Source organism: Eumetopias jubatus, unplaced genomic scaffold (assembly GCF_037043125.1).
Source record: "Eumetopias jubatus isolate StellerSeaLion01/CBP00866 unplaced genomic scaffold, mEumJub1_p1.0 scaffold_12, whole genome shotgun sequence".
NCBI classification, from domain to species: Eukaryota; Metazoa; Chordata; class Mammalia; order Carnivora; family Otariidae; genus Eumetopias; species Eumetopias jubatus.
This window is the reverse complement of record NW_028274818.1, coordinates 55106850-55121475: the sequence shown is the minus strand read 5'-3', so window position 1 is coordinate 55121475 and position 14626 is coordinate 55106850. Positions and strand designations below refer to the sequence as shown.

At 37.2% G+C, this 14626-nt stretch overlaps 1 protein-coding gene across 12 annotated transcripts in view; it reads left to right on the top strand.

Moving 5' to 3' along the window:
* The window catches only part of PRRC2C (proline rich coiled-coil 2C), a 92320-nt gene that overhangs the window by 58950 nt on the left and 18744 nt on the right, over positions 1–14626 (top strand). For all 12 annotated transcript variants that reach the window (XR_003612273.2, XM_028122948.2, XM_028122943.2 and 9 more), the window contains exons 18-24: positions 1828–1982; positions 3042–3804; positions 4203–4288; positions 8879–9067; positions 9217–9468; positions 10684–10776; positions 13800–13901. Coding sequence is in view for 11 of the 12 variants with exons in the window: in XM_028122948.2 (XP_027978749.1) it covers positions 1828–1982; positions 3042–3804; positions 4203–4288; positions 8879–9067; positions 9217–9468; positions 10684–10776; positions 13800–13901 (1640 nt within the window). In the remaining variant the exon portion in view is untranslated. The remainder of the gene's footprint in view (positions 1–1827; positions 1983–3041; positions 3805–4202; positions 4289–8878; positions 9068–9216; positions 9469–10683; positions 10777–13799; positions 13902–14626) is intronic.

Here is a 14626-nt window from a genome sequence, read left to right as displayed (position 1 = left end):
TAGAAATATGAAGAGGTTTCATTACCACTCTGAAGTAATGGAGTACATGGCATCCATTGAAATGTTTGACCTTTCACTGAAATGAGCATTACTCCTTAAGCCATATGTAGAACTATCATAGATGAAACAGAACCGATCAGGCTTTTGTTAGAAAAACAGAGTAACACAGAGCACCTGGCTAGCTCAGTTGGTGGAGCATGCAACTCTTGGGGTTTTCAGTTTGAGCTTCACATTGGGTGTAGAGGTCAATTAAATAAGTATTTTTTAAAAAGAAAAGAACAGAATAACAGTAATAGGTTTTTTTGGTTTTTTTGTTTTGTTTTTAAGATTTTATTTATTTGAGAGAGAGAAAGAGAGAGAGCATGAGAGGGAAGAGGGTCAGGGAGAAGCAGACTCCCTGCTGAGCAGGAAGCCCGATGTGGGACTTGATCCCAGGACTCCAGGATCATGACCTGAGCCGAAGGCAGTCGCTTAACCAACTGAGCCACCCAGGCGCCCTAACAGTAATAGGTTTTTGAAGAGTGGAAGCCAGGGGCGCCTGGCTGGCTCAGTTAAGCATCTGACTCTTGATTTTGGCTCAGATCATGATCTCAGGGTCCTGAGATTAAACCTCTTGTGGGGCTCCATACTCAGCGCAGTGTCTCTCTCCCTCCCCCTCCCCCTGCTCGCACACACGTGTGCACACTCGCTCTCTCATAAATAAATAAAATCTTTTTTAAAAAGGAGTGGAAGCCAGTTTTAATATTTATGATTTGTTTTCCTAAATGCACATTTTTAGCTATTCAAAGAGCAATGTTTTCAGGTGGATTCCCTGTAAACCACTCCCTGATAATACTCTTTTGCCATCCCTCACAAGTTATCACCATCCTGAGTTATATGTATATGGATCATTCCCAAGCAAATAACTATTTTTATTGTGTGTCCCCCAATTAAAACATACATTATTTGCAAAATTAAAATAATTTATCTGAATTGCCTCACCCTTTTCTTATATTTATTTTGGAAACATTATACCTGCAACCACAAGTCACATTGCCTAAACTATTTTAGTTCTTTTAAATACTAAATTTAAGGGATCTAGATTTCTTTCACTCACTGGGATGTATGATTTTAAGAAGATAGCCTGAATAATTGTTAGTTGGACAGTGAGTTGAAGATACATCTTGAGTTATTCATCAGCTAGGTTATTATGACGTATGTACATCTCTTCCACTTTAGGTTCACATAGAACTGTCACATATTTTTCTTTCTTTCTTTTTTTTTAACAACTACATATTGTAGACAAATGGTCTACATGGAATAGTCATTTAGAGTCATAAGACCGGCTTGACTATTCACCAGCTCACCTTTAGCATATTGGCTTCTCAGAGTTTATTTCATCCTTAAAAAGGGGGAACAATAGTAATATTCACCTCTTAGAATGGTTACATGCAAATGAAGTAAAGTGCTGTTTAGATCTTTATAGCACAATACAGATCTGAGGCTGGGAAAGTAGAGGTTAAGGAATTTGACTAAGATAGTAGGATGATACTGAGTGATGTTTTGTTTTGTTTTTTGATACTGTTTTACAAGACATCACTGCTATGTTAATGAAGAAAAAAAAGGTGTATATCATTCAGAGCACTTCAGAAAGTCAAAAGACTTTCTTTAAGCTTGTTTATGAAATCTTTTTGTATGTCTCTGCATTCTTTTCAAATCTTACTAATAAATGGCCATTGTGTGGTATGGGAATTAGGTTATATTTAATCACTACTGGACTAAACATTTCTATTTACCTTTTCAAGATTGAAAAAATATATATCATTTTAAATCTTCCCATACCCATAGGTGTTGTTATAATTGACGACCATCCTGAAGTAACAGTAGTGGAAGACCCCCAGTCAAATTTGAATGATGACGGTTTTACTGAGGTGGTTTCCAAAAAACAACAAAAACGTTTACAGGATGAAGAACGTCGAAAGAAGGAAGAACAAATCATACAGGTGAGTGTTACGTTTGTTGCTAGTTATTTGTTGTGCAGAATGTATTAACAAGTGGTTAAGGTTTCTATCTATAATGTCAAGGCTGCATTTATTCAAGTGTTCAGAATGATTTTCACAACTTTAAGCTTTTTACCCAGAATTGAGGTGAATTTTAAATAGAACATAGTCACTGTAGTAGCTCACCGTGTGCCTGAGTGTAGACCATATTCACTTTAAATCAAAAAGATTTCATGTTTCAGTACTGGTCATCTTATTTATCCCATCTTACTTCATGGCAGAGGTAGAGTTAATTTTAAGTTATCTTGGAAATCTAATGAATACAACTGCCATGATCTAATAAATTGCAGATTCTTCACCTATAAAGGTTTTGATTATAATCTAAATTATTCATTTAAACACACAAAATGAATCAAGATTGGTTATTCCATTTAAATCAACCCAAACACCCATTATGCTAAATGCGGACACAGGATAAAAATAAGTAAAACACATTGATCATAGTGATAACAAGCTCTAACAGATGAGAAGCCTCAAAAACAAAGAAACACTGTAAAAATCTTACATGAGCGGTAATACTAAGTTCAAACAAATATAGAGCATGGGACTAGATATTTTTAGAAGTCATTCATTGATTTGTCTACTCATTTATTTTGGAAGGTAAAAATAGTGCATAAATCCTATATAGCATAACACCCACAGATTAATGTTTCTGTGGTAAACATGAGTGAAGTTGATAAATTGCTTTTTGTCAGATTGGGTCAGATTTTGTTGCCAAATGAATTCATTGAAAAATTCCTTAATTTTTTGAATTTTAGAATTAGGGAAGAGGGATTGTGGAACCATTTATCAAGAATGTATAATACATTTAAGTCTTTTTTCCCCTTTAGCATCTTTGCTTTTCATAATTTAAAATCTCCTTAGCAGCCTTGATGTTTTTGCTCTGTTGAGTGCCTATTTTGAAAAGTAAAGGAGCTAAATTAGTAGATCTTGTCAGACTGTGTTCATGAACTGTACTTTCAGTTACATTATTGACAAAAATGGTTCCTACCAATTTTTTAGGTCTGGAACAAAAAGAATGCAAATGAGAAAGGAAGAAGTCAGACTTCTAAGCTTCCTCCACGGTTTGCCAAAAAACAGGCTACAGGGACCCAGCAAGCACAGGCTCCAGCTCCAGCTCCAGCCTCGGTTCCAGGTCCAGCCTCAACCCCAGTCCCAGTTCCAGCCTCAGCCCCAGCTCCAGTCCTAACCTCAGCCTCAGCTCCACTCCCAGCCTCAGCCTCAACTCCAGTTCCACCCTCCACCTCAGCTGCAGCTTCAGTCTCTTCGTCTTCAGCTCCAGCTCCAACCCCCATCCTTGCCTCAGCTTCATCCCCAGCCTCTGTCCCCATCCTTGCCTCAGCCTCAATTCCCATCCTTGCTTCAGCCCTAGCCCCAGCTTCAGCTTCAACTCCAGCCCCAGCCACCTCAGCCCCAGTAGCCCCCACCTCAGCCCCAGCTGCCCCAGCCCCAGCCCCTACCCTAGTCCCTGCCCCGGCTTCAGCCCCGGCACTGGTCCCAGTCCCCACTCCAGCCCCCAGTGCACCATCCCAGACTCAGGGACAGACTCATAAACCAGTCCAGAGTCCGCTACAAACTACAACACAGTCTTCAAAACAGCCACCACCTTCAATTAGACTGCCTTCAGCTCAGACACCTAATGGCACAGATTATGTAGCCACAGGAAAGTCCATCCAGACCTCACAGTCACATGGCACACTTACAGCTGAATTATGGGATAACAAGGTGGCCCCACCAGCTGTGCTGAATGACATTTCGAAGAAATGTAAGTTCAACAGAGAAGTGAAGGATGGGGTCTGGCGTGAGAATGTTGGGGTTTGTTTTCAGTTTTATTTGTATACTCAGTATGTTTTTTCCTAACCACCTCCTTTTTCTTAGTAAGAAGCAGTAATAGTAATTTTTTTCTTAGCTTCCTTTCTTAAAACCTTTGTTTCTTGTGTTATGATTTTAATGGCATATTTTATGGGCATGGTTTTGTGTTGATTAAAAAAATACACAATGGGGGGGAGCTTATATTTATTTTGGTATGCTGAAATCTCTACGTGTATTGTGAAAATCTTTGTTTTATTGTCTAGCTGCCATTAAAAGAAAAGATAAAGTACATCAGGGATCATTATCCTCTGAATTTTAATGGTTCCATTTCCCGTGACTTCTTTTTTTCAGTAGGTCCCATTAGTCCACCACAGCCACCTTCAGTCAGTGCGTGGAATAAGCCACTAACATCGTTTGGATCAGCTACTTCATCAGAGGTAGGAATAGACTTAATAATGGCCTTAGCAGGGTTAGTGTAGCAGTTCCCTTAACATAGTTCCCAAACTTGAATGTGCATCACAATCACCTTGGGCGGCTTATTAAAATAAAATAGATTGCTGAGACTCGTGCCCAGAGTTTCTGTCTCATTAGGTCTGATTGAGGGCAGAGTACGTTTCTAACGGGTTCCCAAGTGATACTGCTGCTGGATCTCTACATTCATAGGCTGCTTCTCACCTTTAGACATAATAAGGTTAGCATTTTTTAAATTAAGTCTCAATAAAAGTCCTTTTATACAGAGGATATAAGTGCAGTTACTAGTTTTTCAACTTTCTACCATGTCTTTAGCCTGAAATAATAAGGCAATATAATTACCTAGAAGCAGAGTTTACAGGAGGTTCAACATAATTTCTCAAATGTGCAGTATTGGTAAATGACAACTTAAGTCAGCAGTTTTTCACTTACTCATTGAACAAAAATTCCTTGAGTGTAATATACCAGGCAGTTTTCTAACCCATGGGCTTACAAAACAGGGAGACAGTGTGATAAAAATGGACAAAAAGCCCTGCAGTCAGGGGGCTTCCATTGTAAATGGGGAGGGGGGACCACTAATGTATACCAGATAGTATGTGGTAGATAGATAGTGGACCACTAATATATACCAGATGTATGTTAAATGGTGATCAGTGCTAAGGAGAAAAGCAAAGTACAGAAGGTGCATAAGAAATTTCTCAAGGAATCTGGAGACAATTTAAAATAGGTTGGCCAAAATGTGCCCCTTAGATGACGTTTGAGTTAAAGACTTAGAGGTGGTAAGAGAGCATGCTATTGAAATTTCTGAGGAAAAGTGAAATCTTGGTTCAGAGAATAGCAAATACAAAAGCCCCCAGAGAGGGGCATGGCTGGTGTGTTTGAGGAGGATCAGGGAGGTCTGCATGGCTGTAGTGAAGTTAAGGGATGGAGAGACAACAGATGAAGCTAGAAAGATAACAGAGGACAGACCCTACTGGGCCTTGGGGAGATGTAGGAAGACAATAGATAGTGTTGAGCAAAAGAATAACAGGACCTGACTTTTTCTTAGAAGATGATTTTGAGTAGTTAAGACGAGTCTGTGAAGGGCAAAGAGTAGAAGTTAGGATGCTGTCATAATAATCAAATGATGGTAACTTAGACCAGAGAAATGGCATTGATGATGATAAAGAATGGTTCGTTTCTACTTGAAGATTTGAAGATAGATACTGAAGGATACTGAAGGAGCCGACAGATACTGAAGGATTAAACATAGTATGTGAAAAAGAATGAGATTTACCTCCAAAGTTTTTGACTTGAGCAACAAGAAGTATAGAGTTGCCTCAGTTGTGATTGGAAGCTATAACATGGGATCCACATTGGGGGAAAATATAAGGGAATTTGGTCTAGGGCATGTTAGATTTAGGGTGTCTGTTACACATCTAAGCGGAGCTGTTGGGTAGGTTGTGAGGTGGGAGAGTCTAGAGTTCACAGGAGATAATCTAGTTTGGAGACCTGAATTTCATAGCCATTAATTAGATGGTGCTTAAAATGAATGAGTTGAATGAGACCACCAAGGGAGAATGAGTTCTGAGAGTGGTTAGAAAAGAGAAGAGAATCAGAAGCTAAGTCCTAAGGTTTTCCCTCTCAGGGGGATGTGGGGGATGGAAAGTGTCCTCAAATCTCAGTGAAAGGTGAGTTGAAAGGAGGGATAAATTGTGTCCGATGCTGCTGGGTGGTCAAATAAGTTAGGCCTGAGAATTGGAGCTAATGACATGGTGGTCACTGGTGATTTTGACAAGAACAGTGTCAGTGGGGCAGTAGGTACAGAAGCCTGGTTAGAGTGAATTTAAGAGAAAGTGGGAGGAAAGGTGCATTTAGAGAACTTAAGAGTAAGTAGGTTTGCTCTAAAGGGAGAGCAGAGACATGTGACAGTAGATAATAAAGGTACAATTTTTTAAAAATTTGAAGACTTCTTTAAAGAAGTCTTCCTGCTGCCCCAACGCCCACTGTAGCTTTTTGACTTAGGTCTGGAGAAGACTTCATCATCTGTTTTAAAAGTTCTACAGAGATGTCAAGTGAAATATGGAATCACTGCATTCAGTATTTAGGATCCTCGATTTAATCATTTTTCTTCTGCCTGTTGGTATTGACATTAGGATTAATCATAGCATTTCTTACATAGATATTTCATGCTAATATGAAGGACAAAGTGGAAAGTTTGTTTCTTTTGTTTTGGGTGAGTGCACTGGATTTAATGAGTTTATTAAAACGTCTGGTCCCAGTCTTTTAAATTGACATTCAGTACAGGAATAATTTCTCAGCACTCTAAGCTGCAAGATTTCTCTTGGGGACGTTCTACTACAGGTTTGCAATACTGAAAGAACGCTTACATCTGCCTTCAGCCAGTTGAAAGAGGAAGATACTTTGGTAGTATCTCATTTTTTTCACACACATCTTTCTTCATCCTCTTTGTGTTCTTCATGTTTTCTGGATAAAATGTGATTTTTTTGGTGGACGTTCATTGCACATGATTTTGGAATATTGCCTCGTGGTGAACTTTTGAGCTAGCAAAGTTGTATTTCACTTTTAATTTATTTCAAAGGATGGAAAGTATTCCTTAATGGGACTTCCTGAATTACTCTAGTGAAGTACAGTTCTTAATGATTATTTTGTTCAATGCTATGAATGTTAGATACACTGAGTAGTCTCACAAAGATTGATAATATGATCTAAGCTTTATTATCCTTTCTTGTATTATATATATTTTGTGCACATTTTTTGTTTCAAAGGATATGATATTTTCCTAAAACTAACATTCTCTAATAGTTCTCTTAACTGTCCATTTATTTTTGAATTTCATTGAATTATTTATAACTTCTTCATTGTTTCTGTACATAGTAGATTTCAGTGATTACTGTTTCACTTTTCTAATACTAACTACATTTATACTGAACTAACTATAGAATTTCAGCATTGACTAAAGCAAACAGAGATTTTTATTCTAAGTTACATCAATAATGTTTGCCTGTATTTGAAAGAGAATGTTCAGATACTAAAAATAAATCTGGGGGCGCCTGGGTGGCTCAGTCGTTAAGTGTCTGCCTTCGGCTCAGGTCATGATCCCAGGGGCCTGGGATTGAGCCCCGCATCAGGCTCCCTGCTCCACGGGAGGCCTGCTTCTCCCTCTCCCACTCCCCCTGCTTGTGTTCCCTCTCTCACTGTGTCCCTCTCTGTCAAATGAATAAATAAAATCTTAAAAAAATAAAAATAAATAAATCTGAATGACATGCCCTGTTCATAATGTTGACATTGTTAACACTGTTAAATGTAACAGTAACCTTACGCAGTAATTGATACACAGAGTTCAGGGATGCTGAAACTGATGTGAAGTAATGATTTAATTATAAGATCAAAGCCTGAAGTTGAACTTTGTCCCAAGTTTTGTCTATTTATTTCTGGAAATGTTAAGTAATTGTTATAAACATCTCTGGCTTATAAAACCGTGTGTTGTCTAGCTTTCTGTTTGTTCATCTTCTACTGCTCCTAATACCTGCCATGTTCCAGCCTCACTAGCCTTTTTTTTTTTTTTATTCTTAACCTTTACACTAGGTGTTTGCTCTGCCAGAAACATTTCCCGCTGATTTTGTCTTTTACATTGAGTTTCAGTGTGACCTCCCCAGGACCTTTTTCTGTCTGCCAGTCTAAAGTGGCTTAACCATATTTTTATTTTTGCATGTCCCTCATCAGATTTTCTAGTTGTTCATTTTCTCCATTCACTGTAATGCAGCTTCTGCAAGTTAAGATTCTTAGAGTCTCTCTGGATCAGTGCCTAGCACAAAGAAGATTCCACATAAATTAACAGTTTAATTGGATTCCTAAGGTGTGTGCGCTTTATTACCAATCACAGAGTATTTTACTTGACATTGTTTCATTTTATTTCCAAGCATACTTTTTTAAAAGTGGGTAACACTGGTGTTGCTGTCTTTCTTCTTTCCCTCACTCATTCATCTGTTTATTTGTTGCTGGTGCTATCTTTGTGTGTTTGTTGCTTTTACATTTGTTTTAAAGGAGCAAATAACTTGAGGCTATGATTTGCTCATAGTAAAACTCATGACACCTAAAGCCAGGACTTTAAAAACTTAAGTCTTGGGTGCCTTGGTGGCTCAGTCATTTGAGCATCTGATTCTTGATTTCGGCTCAGGTGGTGATCTCAGGGTCCTGGGATCAAGTTCCTCACTGGGCTCCATGCTCAGCTCAGAGTCAGCGTCTCTCCTTCTCCCTCTCCCTTGGCCGCTCCCCCCACTCCTGTTTCCATGCACACGTGGTCTGTGTCTCTCAAATAAATAAATCTTCAAAAATAAATAAAAACTTTAGTCTTAGTTTCCATTTTATTCCTTTTTAATACAGATCAGTAGTGGCTAAAGGAAAGTTTCTCAAAACATGATCAATATCAGTTAATACATAGATCGCTTCAAACTTCCTTCCATTGTACTTTTGAAATATGTGCTACTAATACATCATTCGGTCATATTTGACCTCTGCTTGGATAAGCAAGTTTGAAAATATTCTCTTCCTAGGGAACAAAGAATGGTCAAGAAAGTGGAGTTGAAATTGGAATTGACACAATTCAGTTTGGTGCTCCAGCTTCAAATGGGAATGAAAATGAAATTGTGCCTGTACTTTCGGAAAAAACTACTGACAAGATACCCGAACCTAAAGAACAACGGCAGAAGCAGCCACGGGCAGGCCCTATCAAAGCCCAGAAGGTAAATTATAATTCATATTCCAGATAGAACTGTATGAAAGCCACTAACACTTTAATGGGAGAATCTAGTAATGGTTGTGAAATTGAATTTAGTTTTCAGTGAATGTCTTTGATCATGATACCCTTTTGTCATAAACATTGAATTTTTAGCTTCCAGATTTGAGTCCACTAGAAAATAAAGAACATAAACCAGGTCCTATTGGAAAAGAACGTTCATTAAAAAATAGAAAAGTAAAAGATGCCCAACAGGTGGAGCCAGAAGGTCAAGAGAAACCAAGCCCCGCTACAGTCAGAAGTTCAGATCCTGTGACAACAAAGGAAACCAAAGCAGTTGCGGAAATGTCTACTGAAATAGGAGCGATGATTTCCGTGTCGTCCACGGAATACGGCGCTAACGTGAAGGTAGGCAATATGCGGTGGTGATGCAAACCGTGTCGAAAATGAGTGAGGAAAACAGTGATGATACTTGTTTTTTCTGTTCTTCTTTTTCTTTTATTTTGGCTTGAGGCATATAATTCTGTAAACCATCTGGGTTATTATTTCTACAGGGAATATTTTATTTCATCGTATGCATTTGTGATCTAAAGAAATTCCTTACAGTAAGTTATTTCTTTATGTGGAAATCTCAGTTCTAGACTGTTGAGTAGTTTCAGGTGAAAAATGAGTACATAAGATTAGAATGCTTTTTGCTGGGTTTACAGGCTTTTAAAGGATTGCTCTAGATTTTTATTTTATTAATGGAGTTACAGTGGCACCTTATCTTGCCCACTAGTAAGATTTTGAAGTCAGGAACTAAATCAAATTAAATTTTCAGTAACTCCAGTATAGGCAGTTTTCTTCCGAGTTGGAATAGATCATTGTTTCATTGGTTGAGCACCAGAGGAAATAACTAACTTGAATTTAGGGACCATCTTTAAAAATACAATTATTAAGGCAAGATGCCAGGAAACAGAGTGACTTATATGGACTCATATTTGTGGGAATAGCAAAATTTGTATCTGCCACTTTGTGTTCACTCTGGTACATATTGGGAAGAAAGGTAAGTGGGAACTTTCGTGTTATTTGTATATTTTTCTCTCTTAATTGCTATACAGTCAGTATATGTAAATAAAAACTCTTATGATCCACCTCTACCATATTTAAAGAAGAGGTTCATGATGATAAACAAGTTTATCCTAAAACCTAATTGCAACAACTAAAATCTTGACATAATCAGTAGTTGAAAGTAAGCTATAGATTATGAGAACCACACAGTTCTTTTAGTAACCCTTAGTAACCCACAGAAATAAATAGCACTGTTGGCAACTTCCTAGTACTGTGCATGCATTTAAATTATTAACAATTTTTTAGTTGAATTATAGTTGACATGTAATACAGCAATGCATTTTTAAAAAATGTACAGGACCTGGCAATAGTTGAAATGTTACCACTTCCGTGGTGAGTCCACATTTGTTTTATCACAGTATTAGTCTTTAAGATTTGAGTGACTTGAGTCTTAAGATCTGCTCTCCTCTCCTGCTTTCCTCCAAAACAACTTTACAACTGTTAGGCTGCCATTAGAAAATGAGTTATTAATTTAGTCTACAACGTATTTTTTTTTCTATTACTACTCCACAGGAGTCTGTAACAGACTATACTACACCTTCTTCTTCTCTGCCTAACACTGTGGCTACTAATAATGCAAAGATGGAGGATACTTTGGTTAATAATGTAAGTAATCAACCTCAAATGTGGAAAGTGTGGTTAGGAACCTGGCTATTGTTATCTAATACATAGTGTGTGACCAGTGTTTAATTCTTGTCTGGGAAAGGGTTGTAGTGAATTTGCATTTTGGAGCACTAATAATTAGCAAAAATAGTCAAAACTTAGGCTCAGTTTCATAAGTACTAATCCTGTTAACCTGGATCTGGTAAGAATTTTTGTTCTTCCTTCTACATTCTGCAAGTTCAGTAATTTATTTGGTTGGTGATTTTGTTCTTAAACCTTTTTACAATGCAGTGAAAGCTCGCTCAAAACAAAAAGGCAATCAGGGTGTTACCAAGAATTCAGGGGTTTCTTTTTAAACTTGAAAAAAAAAATTTTTTTTTTTTTGCTGTACCTTAGCAACAATCCTGTAGTGAAGTTTGAGCTGTAATGTATATGTAAGTACTTCAGAAACTCTTAAATGCTGTGTTAAAAAGTGGTAGTAAGTCATGTAAATTTTTAGGCTGTAGTTTTCCAGAACAGCTATGTTATAATTCAGGATTACGTTAAGGCAGTACAGTCCATCATTTTGCCTAGTTCATTGACTGACAGGCGAAAAAATTGTAAACCCAGACAAGTTAGGTAACCCCCTGTAGAAAAGCATTTTAGAAGTCACATGTATGACCTTTGTTTCGGAGGGCAGGTGTGGTAGAAATTTGGTCAGCTGCTCTCTTTTTTAAACACAGCTCTCTATAATGAGCAAAGGCTCATTCTTAGCAAAAATCTCCTTCACAGATATATTTAAAGGTTTCTCACAAAGGGTTTTAACTCTGGCATTTTAAGAATAAAAATTGTATGCCTTACAGTATTTTTCCTATGCTGTCTATTCTTCTTTCTAGCATCAAGTATAGAATTGTAGAGAGGCAAGATGCATTAGGGATCATTTAATCCAACTTCGATAGTCGGGCTGTAGAGCTTGAGGAAAAGAGAAAGAAGCGACTGTGTCACACATTTTCTCTTTGTGGCAGGAGAGCTTTGTAGGAGCCAATTACTATGATTTCTCCAGCTTTCTGATGTAGTAGAACTTCACTTGATGTGCCAGATCCTTTTCCCCTGGCCTTTTGGAGGAAGTCTTACATTTATTTAACTTCCTTTAAGAAGTAATGGGAAATTTGGGAAGGAAAGAAAGACTCCCTGTCAGTGGCACTATGTCAGTTACCAAATATGGAATCAATAATGTGTCAATAAAGTTTAATTTTACTTAAATCGTGTCTTTTCTCATTTAAAAAATATAGAGTATATTTCTTAGATGTCACTTTTTCGAGAAAGCATGCCAGATCACCCTCTAAAAATGTGATTTCTGAAATACGAGTAAGGAAGGAAAGATTATTCTCAGAACACTTACATGTCACTGGAAATATCCATATTGAGTGTTTTAATGGTTTTCTGTGTGATCTAATTAAAATGTAATATGACTCGTGCATGCAGGACAACTGAAGGGGAGAGACCCAGTCTTGTATCTAAGCAAACAGTCTACATTTGATTTTTAGCTGTGTATCCAGAGCATGTTTGAAAACAAACATCCATTTTGGGTCAGGGAGCATTACAAATGGTCATCAGTTTGGAATGATTTCACAGTATTGCGTTTTCTGCCGAGTATGGTGGTGATTCTGAACTTGCCTAATGTGTTAAAAACAACTGTCCTGCATGGGAAAAATTTTAGGACCTTTTGAAATGCTCCTTTCTCCTTAGTGTGGTTGAGGGTTCCATTTTATGCATAGAACTTTTATCTTTTGAAAAAATTATTCTTGGTAAGACTCCCTTTATCAAAGCTTAATCTACTTTTTCAGGATTTTTTAGCTGGTTATTTATTGCTTAGTGTTACCTAATAACGACAATCATTTTGAATCTTGAGTGTCTTAAAAGATTTAAATGCAGGTGGTATTTTTGATTATTCCTGGCACAGCTATTTTAAAGATTTATATTTAGTCATCTCCATTAAGTAGTGCATAGTATTATCAATCTCTGGTAGATACTCCATAGTACCACAAAGTGATTATCTTAAAACCTCCAAGTATCTCAGTCATTTTCTCTGAATAAATGAACCATTAAAATCAGTCATACAGTAGTACATAATAAAATTTTCAAGATCCAGAGACTTAAAGGAAAAAGATATGGCTAATGAGTTTCTAATATCTTCACATTTCTAAAAATATTTGCCATAATCATGTTAAAACTATAGTGAAGCAATTTGTTTAATGTAACAGGGTGGTGGTGGTATTCCGTACTTTCCTCCCGATTTTACTTTTATTCTTGAGTCTAGTTATAAGAATGTTGACTATAGGGGCGCCTGGGTGGCTCAATCGTTAAGCGTCTGCCTTCGGCTCGGGTCATGATCCCAGGGTCCTGGGATCGAGCCCCTCGTTGGGCTCCCTGCTCCGCAGGAAGCCTTCTTCTCCCTCTCCCACTCCCCCTGCTTGTGTTCCCTCTCTCACAGTGTCTCTCCCTGTTAAATAATAAATAAAATCTTTAAAAAAAAAAATGACTATACTGCAGGATAGAAGTTAATTTCTTAATGTTTACAGTATCATTTTAAATGCTTCTCATAGCATCTATGGATCCCTTAAAGGTGGAAATTATATTCCTTAGAGCTTTGCTACACAGTGTATGGTCCACTGACCAGCAACATCACTGCATTTGAAGTGCACAATTTCAGGCCTTACCCCAGACCAACTGACCAGACTCTGCACTTTAATAACATCCCCAGGTGACTGTTGTACACATTAAAATACATGAGGTACTGCCTTCAAGTATGTACCTTATATTTGGGACAGATTCTTTTTCTGTAATTATATGCATTAAAAAAGCAGATAGTATTTCTCTTAGATGTCCAGAATTATCAATTAATGCAGACACAATGTATCTCTAATCAGATATTCCTTTTGGCTCTGAAGAAAAATAAACACCCTAAGAAAGAGTACATTAGCATTATCTGTAATGGGGCTTTTGTAGCAGACTTAGATTATGATATGTGTTGCCTTCCTTTTCAGGTGCCCTTGCCCAACACCCTCCCCCTCCCTAAGAGGGAGACTATACAACAGAGCTCCAGCCTAACTTCAGCTCCTCCCACTACTTTCAGCCTCACCTTCAAGGTATGTACAACAACCTTCTCTAAAGGTCCTTGATGCATGCTAGGGTACATAAGTTAAAAATACTCTTTTGGTATTTTTATTCATTTTGTATGGTAAGCAGCAATACTAAGCTGAGAAAATAGAGTTATGTCAAATTATACCTTAAAATTTTATTAACTTCTAATACCACTTTAAAGGGAGGCCTATTATGCTTGTGAATTTTGTCTTAAAAATACAGGAAAGCATTTATATTTCATGTTTATATAGAGACTTTGATTTTTGAGTATATTAGTTGTGTATAAAACCAACTGGCTTGGTGTGTTGCATTTTTTTTGGTTTTGTTTTGGTTTTTTATATCCTATGTTCCCGTAACGGTAAGACTGCTGATTTTCTGTCTTTCCTGTAAACTGTGTGAAGTGAATGAATGCACTGTAATAATTAGAATATTTTATGAAGAGGTAATTTATTAATACAAGTGATTTTGATTTGATTTTTGTTGGATAATTTTTTAAAAAGAGGGCAAAAGAGATTATAGACATTTTTTAATACCAAAAAATAAGCCTTTTTTTTTAAATCTATTGTGTTTATAATACTGAGCTATGTTACTAATGCTTTTTTTACAGTTATTTGAGAGAATTTTAAGTCAGTTGTTCATCTCCAGATTAGTCAGTGGTTAAAAAAAGGGACATGAAATTAAGTGAAGATGTTTTTAAAGTACATATATTTATCCCATTTTTGGTGTTTGT